Source organism: Lissotriton vulgaris, chromosome 12, assembly GCF_964263255.1.
Source record: "Lissotriton vulgaris chromosome 12, aLisVul1.2, whole genome shotgun sequence".
In the NCBI taxonomy this organism is placed as follows: domain Eukaryota; kingdom Metazoa; phylum Chordata; class Amphibia; order Caudata; family Salamandridae; genus Lissotriton; species Lissotriton vulgaris.
The window spans coordinates 152,453,777-152,473,777 of NC_141700.1; the positions used below are offsets into that span (position 1 = coordinate 152,453,777).

At 51.1% G+C, this 20,001-nt stretch overlaps 1 protein-coding gene across 1 annotated transcript in view; it reads right to left on the minus strand.

Annotated features, from left to right (window-relative positions):
* IQGAP3 (IQ motif containing GTPase activating protein 3) overlaps nt 1-20,001 on the minus strand; it is a 313,154-nt gene that overhangs the window by 152,541 nt on the left and 140,612 nt on the right. Inside the window, exons 25-26 of the mRNA XM_086947642.1 lie at nt 1,907-2,070; nt 1,100-1,324 (exon numbers count right to left, since the gene is read on the minus strand). Of these exons, the coding sequence (XP_086803768.1) occupies nt 1,100-1,324; nt 1,907-2,070 (389 nt within the window). The remainder of the gene's footprint in view (nt 1-1,099; nt 1,325-1,906; nt 2,071-20,001) is intronic.

Genomic DNA, 20,001 nt, shown 5'->3' on the forward strand with positions numbered 1-20,001 from the left:
ATGTGCATTGTTGCAGGCCCAGGAGAGCGGGAGCTCACCACTCAGGGGTCCAGCAACATGTCTGCTGTGTGGCAGCCTCTGCACCCACTCAAGCCAGACGTGGATTGTAGGTTAGGTTTTCAGAGGGCATCTCTAAGATGCCCTCGGGTGCATTTTACATTAAATCCTACCCTGGCATCAGTGCGGGTTTCATGTGCTGAGAAGTTTGGTACCAAACTGGTCAGTCTTCAGTGTAGCCATTATGGTGCTGTGGAGTTCGTAATGACAACCTCCCAGCACCATATACTCTTAATGGCATCACTGCACTTACAGTGACCAGGGAAGGCCCTGGCTACTGTTGGGGCATAGGGCTCATGCACCTGTGCCCACACCTCTGGCATAGGGCACCTAGCTAGAGGGGTGACTGAAGTATGCCAGGGCAGTGGGTTCTGTATGCATGGCACACAGGGTTGTGTGCCATGTTGACTCTTGGTTTAGCTCTGTACCTAGACACTCAGCCTGCAAAGGCAGTGTGTGGGTGTCAGGGTACAGGGCCCCTGAGGGTGGCACATTAAGTGCTGCAGTCCTCAGGGGTCTTCTCTGGTCACCATGCCCTGTGTACCATTTACTAGGGGCTGACAGTTGGCCAGAGATGCCAATCGGGTTTTAGTTTCAACACAGCTTTTAGGGAAGGAACACAGGCCCTGGGTACCTGGTTGGCAGGGACTCAGGGCACACTCAGTCAAAGCACATCAGCAGTTCAGAAAAAAGTGGGGGCATACCAGTGCAAGAAAGATAGTACTTTCTCACACCACTCCTATGTAAACAATCTATAGGAAAATATGAAACTGTGCAGGTCATCTGAAATCATAGAATATAACCTCCAAACGGGCACAAGAGCATGGTATAAACAGCACGTGTTCAACATGGAAGAGGAATTTCTAAATGCACAAGTGTGGGCAAAATAAAAGATGTACATAATTTAGAGTCTAAAACTTGCAATATTTAAAACAAATATATACATTAGACTAAGGTCCAATTAATAAAGTTTTTGGGCATAATTAAAACTAGAATTACAGAGGCTACCCAAGATGGCCACAAATATAGCTAGTGTTCTTACCTTTTCTTGCCAGTCTGAGACTCCATCTGGTTGATCCAGCCCTTGTAAATGTCCACTGGGTTGGTCCGAATGTTGAGCGTTTTATCCTGCAGCACATCTCGCACCACGTTCTCTAAGATTTCTCGCAAGGCGTTCTGTCCGCGACCGTTACGATAAAAGCTCACCACAAGCTTAATGACCATCGGGTTCCCAGTCACAATCTCTTGGATGTGATCCACTTTAGACCTAAAGAAGAAGATAGCTCATTAACAATGAGATTTAACATCATTGTTGCATATTTGATTTTTAATGTGGAGTGTTTCCTGCTGTGTATAGTCACATATTTAATGAGATGGTTTATAGTGACAAGGTGTAGTTAGTCAAGGTCATGTTTTGGTCAAATCTTTGTCTGAATGTTTGTACAGTGTACACAATTGTAAGAGGATGGCACAATTTGGCTAAAATACAAAATGTTGGTTAGTTACTTTCACTACATAGATTAAGATGGCAAGAGGCGTAAAGAAAAAGGTTTCTAAATAGGACAGTCTGTTTTGAGGGTATATGCGGAAATTGTCAATACTTAAGACACTTGTGCGATTCATCAGGTGAAGAAGCATCCAGAATGTGTTCTTGGGAATCTCTGCTGTTCTACCTCACTCAAACTATGAAATAAAGTGCATCACCCTTGATATACAACCAACTGGTAAGGTTCAAAATGGCTTTCTAGCCAAGGAAAAAAGTCATCCCGACTTCCAAATTCTACAGCCCTTCCGATCTGTATCACTGATCTCTTCCTCCTAATTTTACAAGCAAACACTGCAAACCTACTTGATTTCTTCCTGGAGGGCTGTTTTGAAGAGCTGAAGCAGAAGGTAGGCCTCTCTTCGGTTGGAGGCATAGTTGTACAGAGAGAAAATGACAGATTCCATAAACTTGGTTGACTTGTTCTGCGGCATCTGGAAGATTAGCTTGGCCATGTACACTGGGTGGGTCTGGAAAAGAAACACTTTATGGAACAATGCATTCACAGTCTGAGCATTCCTATGGAACTCCCTTAATAGTGGCCTTACAAATAGATTCAACAGAAAGACTGCGCCTGCAGCAATAATAGCTATACCAGATCCTGCCGTGTACTGAGGGAACTGAATAACAATGGTTTGGTAGAATTGCATATGCTGGCCACCTGTAAACACCCACACCTATTCAGTTCAGTACCACAATGCATACCAAAACTGTAGTCTTTTTAAATACGGATGTGTAAGTAGTCACATTCTTGCACCAAAGCGTCATTGGTCACCCCCCATGGTCAATCAAAGTCTTACTATCGAAGAGCTGAATTGCATGAGCTTGGAAGCTCCAAGTATTTATCTTGGTTTGTGATTTATTCTGCTCTAGCATGTCAACCTTCGTTCACAATGTTTGTTCAGACCGAGCGCAAACAAGTTACATACCTCTAAATGTACAGCTGCCAGATATGTGAGGTTTGTGAAGTAGCATCCCAGAATCGCTCACCAGTTCAGCTTAAAACTCTTTGGTGTATGTGAATAAAAAGATTATGAGTCATGAGTTTACATTGGGCAGTGGCCTCCTGCAATAGTCTTCATCTGTTAGTCTACACTATACCAAATCCTCACTCAGAAAATGAAGTACACCATGACTACTAAAACAATAAAATCCGAGCTGGTCTCTAATTTGCATTAGATTCTCCTTACAACTTTCAGACGCGGGTTGGAACTTGGGGACTGGCTCCATATGATACTCACTTGTCCCAGACTGGGAGTATTCCGGTCGAATATCTTTAACAAAATGGGAAATCGGATGGGGCAGATAATCATTCCTGATCCACTGGGAGACCTTTTTGAGAATTCATTTGGTTCGAATAATCTCCCAATTAAACTAAACCAGCTCTTTTTCATGGGTACTCTAGTGAAAAAGTCTCTAATATTAGCAAATTGTAAGTCAACAACACCCACTGTTATCAGTGGCGCAATAAAATGCGTTGGGTTAAGAATCCTGAGAACCTGTATGCAAAGAGAGTGGGCGCCAAGATGTGGTTTAGTAAAATTTGATGGAATAGGGGGAGAGTAGATAAAAGTGAATCCAGTCGGTAGTGGGCTATTCAGTCAAATACAGGACATAAGCGATTGCCGTTCCCATGTGTGTTGATGCCATATATTAATTTCTATGATTTTACTGTATTGGAAATATGTCTTTACATCAATTAGTGTTCTGATTTAAGATGTGATGTATCAGCTGCCTTCTTATAAATAAAAATATCTAAACATTAACATTTAAAAAAAGATTCTCCTTGCAACAGATGAATGAATACTAAGGATTGGCACTGAAAAAATAAGAGCCAGATTAACTTTTTCTGAACTGATGGTTATTTATGTATAGAAATGTCAAAGGAGCAACAAAAAGTGGTAAAAACATTTCCTTGGGCCTCTAAGGCACAGCAAGAGCAGCTTCCACTATTCAGGCTGATTCAAGAGAACTCATATATTCAACTATCACGCAGAAAATCTGACCTAGCTGACAAGCAATACTTTGAGATTTTAAGTCAACTGTAAGAGAAGGATCAGGACAGTTCCCCGACCCTCAGATTCACACTGTTATGTCAGAAGCCAAGTAGTGTTGTGCACTCTAGATTTCATAGTAACTTTCCGGGAGTCACATGAAATGCCTAGCTCTTGAAAATCAAGACCGACACTGATCACTAATGAAAAGGCAGTTTCGTAGGACAGGGGGATGCTAAATTTAGACACTGCGATTAGGAACCAGAAACAGATAAAATTTAATTTTTGTAGAAAGAAGCCCAGACATCTACTGAGTCTCTGGGATACAAAATCCGGTCCTTGTAAGAGTTCTCAATCAAGAGAACAGAATCAACAACGTAAAAGCGGGCCCGTGGGGCAGGTTTGTAGGCCCCAGTCTCATGGCCAGCAGATTAAGTGGAATACTGAGCATATGTCCGATACCACAGAGTAATATAAAACACCCAAATCGTCCTGGCACAGCACTGGAGCTCAAAACCTTAAAAGCCCTTCTAAACCTGCCTCCGCCAATCGATCAAATGGGTTGATACTTAAGAAGCTTAATGATTTGAAGGGTGCAAGTAGCAATTGGATTCTACAGAGCTCAGTCTCAACGACTTTGGCTTCTCTATGCAAATGTTGTGAAAATTGAGGGGGAATCGTGCCCTGCAAGGAAGTGGGGGCTTCGCAACTGACCTGGATCCATCACACACCCAAGTGGAAATAAGTACTATCCCAACACCATAGAGAGAGAGTATCATTTGGGGAAACATGGCCTTCACATTTTCAAAAAAGGCACCAAATCTCAAACTTGCAGAAGCAGCACAAATTGGATGGTATTCGATGTAGAATCTGGGAGATTTCACTTTCTTACACAGTACAGAAAAATCATTATTGTTGTCAATAGACACTATTTTCCTGTTCATCTTCCAGGTTGCATGGAATATGCTGCGTCCTCAGACAACAGTAATGTTATAGGCTGCATATATACGGTGCCTTAGCTGCCCTAAGGGTGCTTTAAGGCACTCAAAGTAACTGGCAAGTACATGTGAATGAGTGACCTCAATTCGAGCCAAAATTGCAACTGGCCTTTCAAAGCGTGCAGCAACAGCAGAAGTGGAAAGTGGCCATGGGTCAGATGAAGAGGACAGATCGCTGCATGAAAGGAATTCTTTTATTGAGCGCCAATGTCAAATAGCTAGGTCTGCACGCTGTAATAAATATAGGGGCTGATTCTATCTCTGGAGTCTTCCATTTTCTGAGTACTTCCAGTTGTACACTAAAAGTAGCTGACCACACAAAAACGTAAGACCCAAACAAACTTACCTCAGCCTTGGTGCAATGCAAATCACAAACAATGCAAGGAAAAATAAAGAAAAACAAACTTATGAGGAGAAGACACAGATAATCGCCTTTGGGAAAGTTAAGCAGGTCAGGCCTGAGAATTTCTGGACACCTGGTCAACTGCCCAATCCTGCAGAACAAAGTAGGTTTTTGGCGTGATCTAAACTTTTGCTCCTCTAGCCTAGCAAGCCAATTCGTTACTAGCAACGGAAACTGCTAAAAAAAAAAAAAGAAATGCCAATCATTAGCAGTTATCGCACAACCATGAACAGCTGCTATACCTTCTTCATTCAACATAAACCTATTATAAAACTACTACAAAGGGCTGTATGTAGCATAGAGACTAACTGGTTGGCAGCAGAGGACACAAGGTGAAGCCAGTCAACTGGCAACACGAAGACACGACAATCACTATTCAAATAGCTACTTTGCGTGCTCATCTGACAGAGTGAAGTTTAATGGTTCCCTATAGTGCACAGTTTAGAGGACAATAAAGACCCAATACTGGCAAGAACACCGGCCCCCCCCTTATGAATGAATGCTCATCATCTCCACAATGTAGAGAGCACAGGTAGACAATCTAGTATACAGAAATAATGCCTTTTTCCAGTTGAAGTGGGCACAAACAAAGTTCCATTGGCATACATAAACCAGTTCTGCCCGGCTCAGGACCGCTTCTCTCCAGGAGGTGGAGACAGCTTTGTGGAAGGCAGCCACAGTCCATTCAGGTGCAAGTGACAACTCCTGTCAGTTGACTGGTGGGCGAGAGAATGCTTTGGTCCATGCCCCAAATAAAGACTCATCAAGTGGCAGAAGGGGCTCTGAAGATGTTTGGCCAGCTGGAGAACTTCTGTCAATACGAACAAGTTACTTACCTTCGGTAACGATATATCTGTAAGAAACATTAGTTAGTGTTAGATTCCTTACCTTAGAATATCCCCAGGCGTCAGTCTGGATCCGGAAACTTTTGCGTAGCAGTACCCCTGCGCGTCGGTAGGCGTCGTCTGCAGGCGTCCCCTGCGGCTCCGCATCCGTCGTCGGCGTCGTGATGACGTCGCTGGAGTATATAGACGCCGCCTCCGCGCGCTGACGTCAGTTCTTTGTACACAGCTTTTCCGCGCCAGAAAACGCAGAGCCATGAGAGAACCAACACTGGTGCCATTTGAAACTAGGGCCCTGAAAGGGATGTCCTTAACCCTAGGTATCAGTTCGCAGAACGGGGAGGATGGGTGGGTTCGGTAAGGAATCTAACACTAACTAATGTTTCTTACAGATATATCGTTACCGAAGGTAAGTAACTTGTTCATCTGAAAGAAACACGTTAGTGTTAGATTCCTTACCTTAGAATAGATACCCCAGCAATACCAACCCCGGTGGTGGGTCTGCGAACCAATACATTCCTACACCAGAAAGTCCTGGAGGACAGAACGGCCAAAGAAGCCATCCCTCCGGACTTGACTGTCCAGGCAGTAGTGCCTCGCAAAGGTGTGCAGCGAGGCCCACGTAGCCGCCTGGCAAATGTCCTGCAAAGGGTCTCCCCGGCCCAGGGCAGTAGTAGCCGCCGTGGCCCGAGTGGAATGGGCCCTCAGCCCAACAGGAGGCTCCTTCCGAGCCAAAGAGTAGCACGCTTTGATGCACAGAACGACCCACCGAGAGATGGTTCGTTTACATACCGCCCGTCCCTTCTTCGCACCCACGTAGCCAACAAACAGTTGGTCATCCACCCGGAACTTGTGTGTGCGATCCATATAAAATGAAAGCGCACGTTTTGGGTCCAGAGGATGGAGCCGCTCTTCATCCTTTGAAGGATGCGGAGGCGGGAAGAAGGAAGGGAGGGTGATGGACTGCCCGATGTGAAAAGCAGAAACTACTTTGGGCAGGAAAGAAGGTCTAGTCCTCAGAACCACCTTGTCAGGATGAATGGACAGGAAAGGAGGTTGGACAGAAAGAGCCTGGAGCTCACTCACTCTCCTGGCAGAGGTGATGGCAACCAGGAAAGCCGTCTTCAAAGTCAGGAGACGAAGAGGGCAAGAATGAAGGGGCTCAAAGGGAGCACACATCAGAAAGGTAAGAACCAGGTTCAAGTCCCACTGAGGCATCACGAACGGAACAGGAAGATACATGTGTGTGATGCCCTTCAAGAATCTCGTTACAATCGGGGACTTGAACAAAGAAGGCTGATCAGGAAGCCTCAGAAAGGCTGAAAGGGCAGAAAGGTAGCCCTTGATAGTGCCCAGAGCAGAGCCCTGCTGGGCAAGAGAAAGAAGAAACAGAAGAACCTCCGAAAGAGGGGCAGAAAGAGGATCCACAGCCTTTGCTGTGCACCATGCCACAAATCTGTTCCACCGACAGGCGTATACCGACTTAGTGGAGGGACGCCTGGCTGCCAGAATAACATCACAGACTTCAGGAGGCAAGTCAAATGGCCTCAACTGCCGCCGCTCAATCTCCAAGCATGGAGGTGGAGACTGGACAGGTTCGGGTGGAGGACCGTCCCCTGCTGCTGCGACAGAAGGTCCTCCTGAAGGGGCAGGCGGATCGGGGGACCGACTGACATGCTGAGTAGCTCGGGATACCAGTACCTTCGAGCCCAGTCCGGAGCCACAAGGATAACTTGGGCCCGGTCGCGCCTGATCTTCTTCAGCACTCTGGGCAGAAGTGGTATAGGCGGAAAGGCGTATAACAGACCGCAACTCCACTCGCGCCGAAAGGCGTCGCCGTGCGAGTGCCGTCTTGGAAACTCCAACGCGCAGAACTGATGACATTGCGCGTTCTCTTCTGTGGCGAATAGATCTAACCAAGGCTCTCCCCATCGCAGAAAGATGCCTTGCGCCACGTCCGAGTTCAGACGCCATTCGTGATCCATCGAGCACCGACGGCTGAGTTGGTCCGCCCTGGCGTTCAGGGAACCTGCCAGGGGTTGAACCGTCAGAGTCACGCCCTGACGTTCCAGCCATTGCCAGAGGCGCAGAGCCTCCTGGCAAAGGGTCCACGACCCCACTCCGCCCTGTTTGTTGCAGTACCACATGGCGGTGGTGTTGTCGGTGAACACCTGCACCACACTCCCGTTGACAAACGGGAGGAATGCCTTCAGTGCCAGACGAATCGCCCGCAGCTCCAACAGGTTGATATGGAGCCGGGACTCCGCCGGAGACCAGATGCCTCTGATCTCTGCCTCTCCCAAGTGGCCACCCCAGCCCTGGAGGGACGCGTCCGTCACGACAACGTGCTCCGGTTGGGGAAGGGAGAGGGATCTGCCTCTGACCCAATCGCGGTCCGTAAGCCACCACTGCAGTTGTCTCGCAGCGCCCTCCGAGATCAAGACGTGGTCGGACAAGTTGCCCTGATGCTGGGCCCACTGAAACTTCAGGTCCCACTGCAGAGCCCGCATCCGCCACCGGGCGTGATGCACCAGAAGGATGCAGGAAGCCATCAGTCCCAGCAGCCGCAGCGTCAACCTGACCGAAACCCGGGATAGCGGCTGAAAGATGGGAATCAAAGCCTGAATATCCCGGACCCGCCGTTCCGGAGGATAAACCCGAAACTGCGCCGAGTCCAGAACCGCTCCGATGAAAAGGAGCTTTTGAGAGGGACACAGATGTGATTTCGGCACATTGATGGAGAACCCCAGGTCGTGCAAGAGGTCTGCCGTCATCTGAAGGTGGTGGACGACTGTCTGGGGCGAGCCCGCCTTCAACAACCAGTCGTCTAGGTAGGGGAAGACTGAAACCCCCAACCTGCGCAGATGGGCTGCGACCACCGCCATCACCTTTGTGAACACCCGTGGGGCGCTGGTAAGGCCGAAGGGAAGCACGATAAACTGAAAGTGCTCCTGGCCTACCGTGAACCGCAGGTAACGCCGGTGGGCCGGCAGGACGGGGATGTGAAAATACGCATCCTGCAAGTCCAACGCTACCATCCAGTCTTGTGGGTCTAGAGCAGCCAAGACCTGAGCTAACGTCAACATCTTGAACTTCTCCTTCCGGAGGAAGCCGTTGACGTTCCTTAGATCCAAGATAGGACGTAGGCCCCCCTTGTCCTTCTTGGGTACCAGAAAGTAGTGGGAATAGCAACCACGCCCTACTTCTGGCCTAGGAACGCGCTCGATGGCCCCCTTGGCCAAGAGGGCCGTAACTTCCTCCTGCAGAAGTGTCAAGTGGTCCCCCGACACACTGTGGTTCTGCGGTGGCATGGCTGGAGGAGGGGTCTCGAAGGGGAGGGAGTAGCCCCTTCGGACGATTTGCAGCACCCACCTGTCCGATGTGATTGTGCGCCAGTGAGCGTGGTGATGGCGAACCCTGCCACCCACTGGCGTCACATGGGGCCGAAAGCACGGACTAGGAGGATTTTGAGGCAGATGCTGCGGGGGAAGGTGTGGCCTGACCCCGCCGTTGTCCCCGATCGCCTCCACGGCGGTTTCCACGGCCGCCACCGCGTTGAAAGGATTGTTGCGGCGCGTGGCTGGCAGCACGTGTGGGGGCGCCCCTTCCTTGGCCACGAAAGGGGCGAAACGAACCCGGTTGCTGACGCTGGGTCGAGAGACCCAAGGACTTGGCCGTGACCCTGGAGTCCTTGAAGCGTTCCAGCGCGTGGTCCGCCTTGTCACCGAACAGGTGACAGCCATCGAACGGCATGTCCATCAATGTATTCTGGACATCTGCCGAAAAGTTGGCGGATCTCAGCCAGGCGTGGCGACGAATCGCCACCGTCGTGGACATCGCCCTGCCCAGCGAGTCGGTCGTATCAAGACCACACCTAATCGAATACTTAGCTGCATCTCGGCCCTCAGCCACAGCCTGACCGAGTTTTGCCCGCACCTCCATGGGGCATTCTGGCAGCAGTTCCGCGACCGTATCCCACACAGAGTGGGTGTAGCGGCCCAAGAGGCAAGCGGTGTTGCAAAACCGCAGGCCCAAACTAATGGACGAGAAGACCTTTTTGCCAAACTGGTCATACCTCTTGGATTCCCGGTCGGGCAGGGCCGACGGGAATGTGGACTGGGAGGTCGAGGCCTGGATCACCAGACTCTCAGGAGTGGGGTGGGTAGACAGGAACTTGGGGTCGTCCGGACAAGGATGGTGGCGCCTGGCCACGTTCCGATCAACAGGCGCACCTGAAGCGGGCCTGGACCACGTGCCCAACAGAACGTCTGACAAGGCTTCATTAAACAGCAGCAGTGGCTCCTGTGGGCATGACTGCGGTTTGAAGACCTCAGTGAGGATGTTAGGCCTCACGGCCGCGACGGGGAGCTCAAGGTGTAAGGCCTTGGCAGCCCTCATCAGCACCACTGAATATGCAGCTCCCTCCACCGATGCCACGGAAGGAGGAGAGATCAAACCAGGGTTAGGAGAGTCGTCCAGACCACTGGCATCCCCCAAGTCACCTGTCCAGTCCGGGTCATACTGGCACTCGCGTGACAGAGGGTCCTCGGACCCCTCCCAACCTTCACCGAACTCTTCATCCTCTCTGTATTTGGAGTCAATGATGTAGACCGGCTCCTCGGGGTTCATGGGCCCCACCGGCGCCGAGCCCGGCGTCGAGCGACGCCGGTCCGACTCCGCGTCCGGCGTCGGGGAAGGTAAGGGGACGGCGCCGCCCGGAGCCGGCCCCGGAGCCCCGGCGCCGGCCGGAGCCGGCACCGGAGAACCGGCGCCGCGCGGGGACGGCGTCGGGGGTAACCCCGATGGTAACGGCGCCGGAGAGGCCGGAAGACCAGCCGGCGCCGATCCCAAAGGCCCTTGCGGCGCCGGGGCCGGAGCACCCGACGGCGCCGAGGCAGGGACACCCGAACCGCTAGGGCCCCCAGACGGTGGCACTGGGCCCGAAGGCGCCGTAGGCCCCGTCGGAGAACCGAGCGCCCTCATGGCCATGAGGAACGCCTCGATCTCCTCAGGCGTCGCGCCGTGCCGTGCCCAGGGACCGGAGGGTATGAGGCAGGCCGCGCCGGCGACTCTCGCGGAGCCGCGGGGTTGGGGTCACCCGAGCCCCCGGCCGCATCGCGGGGGAGTCGGGGGTACGATGACGACGCCCCGACTTCTTGTGCTTCTTACCTGATGAGCCCGACGAGTGGTGTCGACTTCCGGAACGCTCGGCGCGGCTCCGCGAACGCTCTCTCGACCTCCGGCCGGACCGGGACCGCTCCCGGTCCCGACGTGGGGCCGACACCCGGAGCTCCAGTAGCTTGCGGGACCGCTCCCGCCTAGCCTTGTTGGTGAGGGCCCGGCAGTCGACGCAGGAGTCCACGTCGTGGTCGGGTCCCAGACACCGGAGACAGAGGCGGTGATGGTCTGTGACCGACATCGTGCGTTCACAGTCATCACAGTGCTTGAAACCAGGCACAAAGAGTGAGAAAACAATTCAATAACTTGGTCAAAGACCGGAGTACTGCTCTTCGGATCTGCGCTTACTGGCGCGGAAAAAAGAAGAACTGACGTCAGCGCGCGGAGGCGGCGTCTATATACTCCAGCGACGTCATCACGGCGCACGACGCCGACGACGGACGCGGAGCCGCAGGGGACGCCTGCAGACGACGCCTACCGACGCGCAGGGGTACTGCTACGCAAAAGTTTCCGGATCCAGACTGACGCCTGGGGATATTCTAAGGTAAGGAATCTAATACTAACTAATGTTTCTTTCAGATGTTAGTCTTAACCTGCAAGGTGGGAAGCATAAGGTCAAGGTCTTCAGCCGCACTATGCATTACCATGGCGTAGGCAGTGGATTTGTGAAAGAGCTTAGCAAAATAAACACCTGCAACATATTCTTTGTTCAAGTTCATAGCCAAAAAAAAAATGTAAAGCGTGTTGTTGTCCTTGTGAAGGTTGCAAAAGGAACAATTCATGGACAGAATTCAGAACAATGTCATACATTCATCCCAGTACAGATATCTGGGCCTAAATGGAGTTGTTTCTGTCCTGTAAGGAGTAGTTTCTGTCCTGTAACTCCAGTTCTGTAGTAGGGGTATCTCTGTTATAGTCATAATCTAGTGAATAGTCCCGCCCATGTGCGTGGACCCCGGCAATCAAAAATAATCTCTTAAACTGTCAAAACATGCAGACCTGCATAGACACTTAAGAGAGAATTTAAAGACAGATAATGCAGCCTATATCCACAGGCTACACTGTCCAATACTTCAACTGGAAATTCCACCAAAAACCACAACAGCACAGCCTGTCCAGGGTTTTCCACAGAGAAAAACCTTGCTTTTAACAGCAAAACCCTCTGGAATGATAGAGAGGAAGGAGTGGACAGACAAGCCCCATAGGCTGCCATTATGTGGCTCAAAACAGGATACTGTGCCTTTAAGAGAACTTTCCAGAAGCCTCACAGTATCCCATAATGCAGTGCAGGTCCCTTTCACCTTCAGTTTTTTTTGAAGGCGTAACACGCCAGACCTGTAGCATTCCTTACATGAATATCTCTCTCCACCGGGGAGGAGGACGGGCGCTTATGACTATAACAGAGATACCCCTACTACAGAACTGGAGTTACAGGACAGAAACTACTCCTTCTGTAGTAGGGGGATCTCTGTGTATAGTCATAATCTAGTGAATAGAATGGCAAGCCCATCCCCACACCAAAGCGGCGGTGGAGAAACGAGAAATAACACCACTATTGTGCGAACAAATTTCGCAGCGAAGCCTGCCCAACCCGAGCATCTGCCCTGGTATCAGTGTCCAGACAGTAATGCTTAGCCAAGGTATGGACCGTCTCCCAAGTGGCGGCCTTGCAGATTTCTGCAATCGGAACATTAAGCAGCAAAGCAGTCGTGGCAGCTTTGCCCCTGGTGGAATGAGCCTTAGGGATACCTCGTAAGGTCGTATTAGTCTGTTGGTAACACAATAGTGTACAGGACACAATCCACCTAGAGATGGACTGTTTTGAGGTAGCAAGACCGGTCCAGACTGATCCATAATTGACAAACAATTGATCTGAACCACGAATATCTCTGGTTTTAGCCAGATAAAATTCCAACACCCTCCTAACATCCAGGGAATGTAGGGACCTTCCCTCTGGAGATGCCGGATTCTGAACAAACGTAGGCAAAGTTATTGTCTGGTTGACATGAAAACCAGAAATAACCTTAGGAAGACATTTAGGGTGAGTATGCGTAACAACCTCAGCAGCATGAAATACAGTATAAGGTCCTTGGCAACACAATGCCTAAATATCACTGCCCCTGCGGGCCGATGTGATGGCCACGAGGAACGCCGCCTTCCAGGACAGATGCTGCAACGAAGCCCTATGAAAAGGTTCAAAAGGCTCCTACATCAATCTGGACAGCACCGCATTCAATTCCCATGAAGGCGAAGGAAGCCAGACAGGAGGGAATGCTGTCTTCCAGCCTTCCAAAAAAATCTTTGATCACAGGGATCTGGAAGAAGGAAGTCTGAAGGGCATTTCCTGCAGGCAGTCAGCGCAGCAATACCAACCGTAATGGATTAGACATTAAGGCCCGACTGCGCCAGGCGTAGAAGATACAGAAGGAAGACATCTTCCTTACGCGTCGACAGGTCATGGTCCTTGGACTTGCACCAGATGCAAAAACTTCTTCCACTAGTAAGCAGAAGAAGTCCTAGTGGAAGGATGCTTAGCCTCCTTCAGTATGTCCATACAAACTTCTGGTAGATTCAAATGGCCATATCACACTATCTCAGGAGCCATGCAGCCAAACTCGAAGACGAGAGGTTGGGGTGCAACGTCTGCCCCCTGAACTTTGCGAGAAGGTCCGGCCTGCAAGGCCTCCGTATGAGAGGACGGAGAGACCGGTGAAGCAGGTCCGTGAACCACCACTGTCTGGGCCATTCCGGGGCAATCAGGATCATCCGCGCCCTGGACTGGGACAGCTTGATGAACACCGCCGGAATCAAGGGAAAGGGTGGAAAAGTGTACAGAAAGCTGTTCGACCAGTTAATCCAGAACGCATTTCCCAGCTTCCCCACAGGCAGTACCTGGAGGCGAAGTCTCGGCATCCGCCGAAGACTTCTCCTAGTACTTCGTAGTTTATGACCCATTCGTGGCTTTCCTGAATCAGTCTGCTCAGCACGTCTGCCTGAACATTCTGCACACCTGGCAGATGGGTAGCCGTTAGAGTCAGTCGCCAGATCGCCCGCGCCTCCTGCGACAGAGTGCGCGATCTCGAACCCCCCTGCTTGTTGAGGTAATACATTGTGGTCAAATTGTCCGTCTGTACAAGCAGAGAGTTGGTCTGGAAGGACGGAAGACACGCCTTCAATGCCAAGGGAACAGCTCTGAGTTCCCAGAAAATGATGTGATACGTGGACTCCATCGGGGACCACGTTCCTTGTATCTGCAAGTCTCCGGAAAGCGCCCCCCAGCCGTGGGGAGACGCATCCGTCACGACAGTCTGTGTGGAAATGTCCTTGTGAAAGGGAACCCCTCTTAGGAGATTCTCCGCTGAACACTACCACTTCAGAGACTGAAGAACACGCAGAGACAGTCGTATCTTGTCGCCCAAGGAACCTTTCCTCTAATCCCACTGATCCTCCAAGCACTCCTGCAAAGGTCTCATGAGCAGCCGTGCGTGTGGCGTGAGGAATTTACAAGAGGCCACCGACCCCAGTAGAGAAGACACCGTCTCCACTGCCGTAGATGGGGAGGTCACAAGATCCTGAGCCTTCCCAAGGGGAGATAATCGACTCTCCTCCGAAGGAGACACGCTTGCTGACAGCGTATTGACGGAGGCTCCCAAGTACTGTATGCACTGGACCGGAATGGGGACAGACTTGGACATGTTGATGTGCAACCCCAGCTCGTTCCAGAGAACGCACGTCCTCTTGAAGTGCGCCTGAGCTTCTGAGAAGGAGGAGGCCTTGATCAACCAATCGTCCAGGCACGGTTAGAGAAGCCACCTCGTTTTTCCACAGGCGTGCAGCTACCACTGCCATGCACTTCGAGAATAGTCTGGGCGCAGACTTCAGCCCGACTGGAAGTACTGTGTACTGATAATGATGGGCGCCGACTTGGAATCGCAGGAACTTCCTGTGTGCAATGAGCACATGGGAGTATGCATCCTGTAGATCTATGGCACCAAGCCAATCTCCCTGTTGCAGCGGAGTATAAACCTGATGCAACAACAGCATGCGAAATTCCTCTACTGCGAATCCACTTGTTTGCTTGTCGCAAATCCAGAATGGGCCTGAACTCGTTCCTGTCCTTCTCGTGAACCAGAAGAACCGGGAGTACAGACCTCTCCCCCTTTGAGACAGAGGTACGTCCTCTATCGCCCTTGTCCTAAACAGGATAACGACCTCTGCTTAGAGCTCGCACCGCTGAAACCGCGAGCCGACCGGAGGAAGTGCTGGAGGAGGGCCGATGAACCGAAGACTGACTTAGTCCCAGCCGGCCTTTGTTCGCCGAGGAGCCACAAGCTCTCCCGCGTATGCGCACAATATACTTGTAAAGCATTAAATGGCGGCCCGGGACCACAGGCAAATCCTGGGAGGAAAAACGCCGCTAGAAAGGGCAGAAGGCCTCAGGCCGTTCTCCATGTCCCAAACCTACAGCCGTCCAAAAGTCTCCGATTCAGACTTCATGCGGGCCACTCACTACTCCCATGGCAACCCAAGGGTTGCCCAAAGAACGGGAGAGTAGAAGCACACTGCTGAGCCGCAGGCTGCAGAGACGTCAGGCGAATAAAAGTATGGCAACGCAGGACAAACCCACAATACCTGGGGGTCGGCAGGAGAGAAAAACTTCGCTCCGACACCGATGCCTAGATCCGAAACTATCAGGCCCATTAGACCACCTCTTGTAAGGCTTCCCTCCTGTCTCTCGGCAGAGGAACCACAAATCGGTGAAGAAAACCCCCCCACAGAGGGATCTCACAACAACGGTCCAACAACAGTGGGCCACAGCGCGAGGTCTACATGCCGCCACCCCTGCGACCAAGTCAGGAGCACGGTCGGAGCCAGAACCTCCCGCCAGGCGGTAGTGGACGAAAGGTAAGTCCCGCCAACCAGTAAAGAGTCGGAGAGGGACTCCCCGTACTCATGGCAGACGCATTCCTGGCATCAAGGCACGGAGGTTCGCAGACTGAGGGGCAAAAGGCCCCAGGGGTGGTGGACGGAAGAGGGAACCGAGAGGATTCTGAAACATCCCCGGTGGTCTCAACAGTAGTGGTTGAGCAGGAGGCAACCTAGCAGATGTGCAGGCATGCAAGCACTCAAAACTAAGCAAAAGGACAAACGTCCCTCGCGTACACGTGGTGAGTAACCACAAACTCCCCATCAAAAGGGTTCCTCGACGCTGATCAACTGCTCTGCGTCGCGAGTGGAAGGTGCCGGGAATACAAAGTCCCCTCCTACGACGGGAGGCTCACAAAGGAGCGAGCCTGGAACCAGACCCAGGCGTCAAGAGCCGGCAGTACTCTGCGGCTGTAACACATGACGCCGACCTCACTACGACGTCACCATCACTAAGACAGTGACTGTCTCTACGACAGCCAACACTCAGACGTCAAAATGTCACTAGGTGTCAAACACGGAGACGCTGAGCCATCCCTAACGGTGACGTCTGGACCCAACGTAAGAGGGCAGAACCCAAGTGACCAATGCCCCAAAAGGAGCATCACTGCTCCATGACGTCGAGCCTCACCGCTCCATGACGTCTAGCCTCACTGTCCCATGACGCCGAGCATCCCTGCCCCATGACGTCGAGCATCCCTGCTCCATGACGTCGAGCATCACCGCTCCATGACGTCGAGCATCACCGCTCCATGACGTAGAGCATCACCGCTCCATGACGTAGAGCATCACCGCTCCATGACGTAGAGCATCACCGCTCCATGACGTCGAGCATCACCGCTCCATGACGTCGAGCATCACCGCTCCATGACGTCGAGCAACACTGCTCCATGACGTCGAGGCACCCTATGACCTCGGGGAACCCCATGACGTCGACGTCAAGGCACTCGAGGCCATTCATGACGTCGACGTCAAGGCACTCGAGGCCCTTCATGACGTCGACGTCAAGGCCTTTCATGACGTCGACGTCGAGGCACTCCATGACGTCGACGTCGAGGCACTCCATGACGTCGACGTCGAGGCACTCCATGACGTCGACGTCGAGGCACTCCATGACGTCGACGTCGAGGCACTCCATGACGTCGACGTCGAGGCACCCCATGACGTCGACGTCGAGGCACCCCATGACGTCGAGGCACCCCATGACGTCGACGTCGAGGCACCCCATGACGTCGACGTCGAGGCACCCCATGACGTCGACGTCGAGGCACCCCATGACGTCGACGTCGAGGCACCCCATGACGTCGACGTCGAGGCACCCCATGACGTCGACGTCGAGGCACTCCATGACGTCGACGTCGAGGCACTCCATGACGTCGACGTCGAGGCACTCCATGACGTCCAGGCACTCCACGACGGCCCCAACGCCGACTGGAACCGCGTCATAGCTCAGACGTGCCCTACTGGGGATAATCCCAGAGATTACAGTATGGGACTCGGTAGAGGACCTACCCTCACCTCACCCAGAGGCTGAAGATGCCTTCAAACTCCTCTGTTTGAAACCTGGAAGCCGAAGCCCCCTAGAAAAGAAGGTACAGAGAAGACAGGTGTCCAAAGACACAGGCAAGCACAGAGTACAAACCCTGTGAGCTTCAGCTTTGGCCTTCAGTGCAGCTGCAGACACAGCACATGTCAGACTAGAAATAGTCTAAGACAAGAAGACTGCAGAAATTCTGCCAAAAAACCACAGCAGAATGCAGATAAAGGCCAAAGACGTCGAGTGAAGCTACAAAAATCCAAAAATATCACAAAAACAGTATAGAAAAAGCTCAGAAAAGAAGAGCTAAAGCTCCAGGGTCCTGCTAGCAGGAGCCGGAAAAAAGAACTGAAGGTGAAAGGGACCTGCACTGCATTCTGGGATACTGTGAGGCTTCTGGAAAGTTCTCTTAAAGGCACAGTATCCTGTTTTGAGCCACATAATGGCAGCCTATGGGGCTTGTCTGTCCACTCCTTCCTCTCTATCATTCCAGAGGGTTTTGCTGTTAAAAGCAAGGTTTTTCTCTGTGGAAAACCCTGGACAGGCTGTGCTGTTGTGGTTTTTGGTGGAATTTCCAGTTGAAGTATTGGACAGTGTAGCCTGTGGATATAGGCTGCATTATCTGTCTTTAAATTCTCTCTTAAGTGTCTATGCAGGTCTGCATGTTTTGACAGTTTAAGAGATTATTTTTGATTGCCGGGGTCCACGCACATGGGCGGGACTATTCACTAGATTATGACTATACACAGAGATCCCCTACTACAGAACTCCAGTTCTGTAGTAGGGGTATCTCTGTTATAGTCATAATCTAGTGAATAGTCCCGCCCATGTGCGTGGACCCCGGCAATCAAAAATAATCTCTTAAATTGTCAAAATAATGCAGAAACTGCAAAGACACTTAAGAGAGAATTTAAAGACAAATAATGCAGCCTATATCCACAGGCTACACTGTCCAGTACTTCAACTAGAAATTCCACCAAAAAACACTACACATAATACAGCCTGCCCGTTTCTACCACAGAGAAACTTGCCTCCCCCAGTAAAAGACTCTGGAATGATAGAGAGGAAGGTAGGGACAGACAAGCCCCATAGGCTGCCATTATGTGGCTTAAATAGGATACTGTGCCTTTAAGAGAACTTTCCAGAACTTCTCCCAGTATCCCAGAATGCATAGCAGGTCCCTCTACTTTCAGTTCTTTTTGAAGGCGAAGCACGCCAGACCTGTCGCATTCCTTACATGATGAAATATCTCCACCGGGGAGGAGGGCGGGCGCTTATGACTATAACAGAGATACCCCTACTACAGAACTGGAGTTACAGGACAGAAACTACTCCTTCTGTAGTAGGGGATCTCTGTGTATAGTCATAATCTAGTGAATAGAATGGCAAGCCCATCCCCACACCAAAGCGGCTGTGGAGAATAAATACATAACGCCACTACTGTGCGAACAAATTCCGCAGCGAAGCCTGCCCAACCTGAGCGTCTGCCCTGGCGTCAGTGTCCAGGCAGTAATGCTTAGCAAAGGTATGAACCGACTTCCAAGTGGCTGCCTTGCAGATTTCAGCAATCGGCACGTTACGGAGCAGAGCCGTCGTGGCAGCTTTGCCCCTGGTGGAATGAGCCTTAGGCTTACCTCCTAAGGTCTTATTAGCCTTTTGGTAACATAATTGTATGCAGCACACAATCCACCTAGAGATGGACTGCTTAGAGGTCGCCAGACCCGTCCTGACCGATCCATAATTGATGAACAACTGGTCAGGCCTACGAATATCTTTGGTTTTATCCAGATAAAATTTCAACACCCTCCTAACATCCAGGGAATGTAAGGACCTTTCCGCTGGAGATGAAGGGTTCTGAAAAAACGTAGGCAAGTTATGGTCTGGTTGACATGAAAATCAGAAATAACCTTGGGAAGAAATTTAGGGTGAGTACGCATAACAACCTTAGCAGCATGAAACACAGTATAAGGTTCAGTACAACACAACGCCTGAATTTCACTCACCCTACGGGCCGATGTAATGGCCACGAGGAACGCCGCCTTCCAGGACAGGTGCTGCAACGAAGCCTTATGAATAGGTTCAAAAGGCTCCATCATCAATCTGGACAGCACCACATTCAATTCCCATGAAGGCGAAGGAAGCCTGACAGGAGGGAATACTTTCTTCAATCCTTCCAGAAAATCTTTGATCACAGGGATCTGGAAAAAGGAAGTCTGTGAAGGGCATTTCCTATAGGCAGTCAATGCAGCAAGATGAACCTTAATGGAATGAACATTAAGGCCAGACTGCGCCAAATGTAAAAGGTAAGGAAGGATGAAATCTTCCTTACAGGTCGTAGGGTCATGGTTCTTAGACTGGCACCAGATACAAAACCTCTTCCACTTGTAAGCATATGAAGTCCGAGTGGAAGGTCTCTTAGACTCCTTCAGTATGTCCATGCAATCCTCGGGCAGATTCAGATGGCCATATTGCACTATCTCAGGAGCCATGCCGCCAAACTCAAAGACGAGAGGTTGGGGTGTA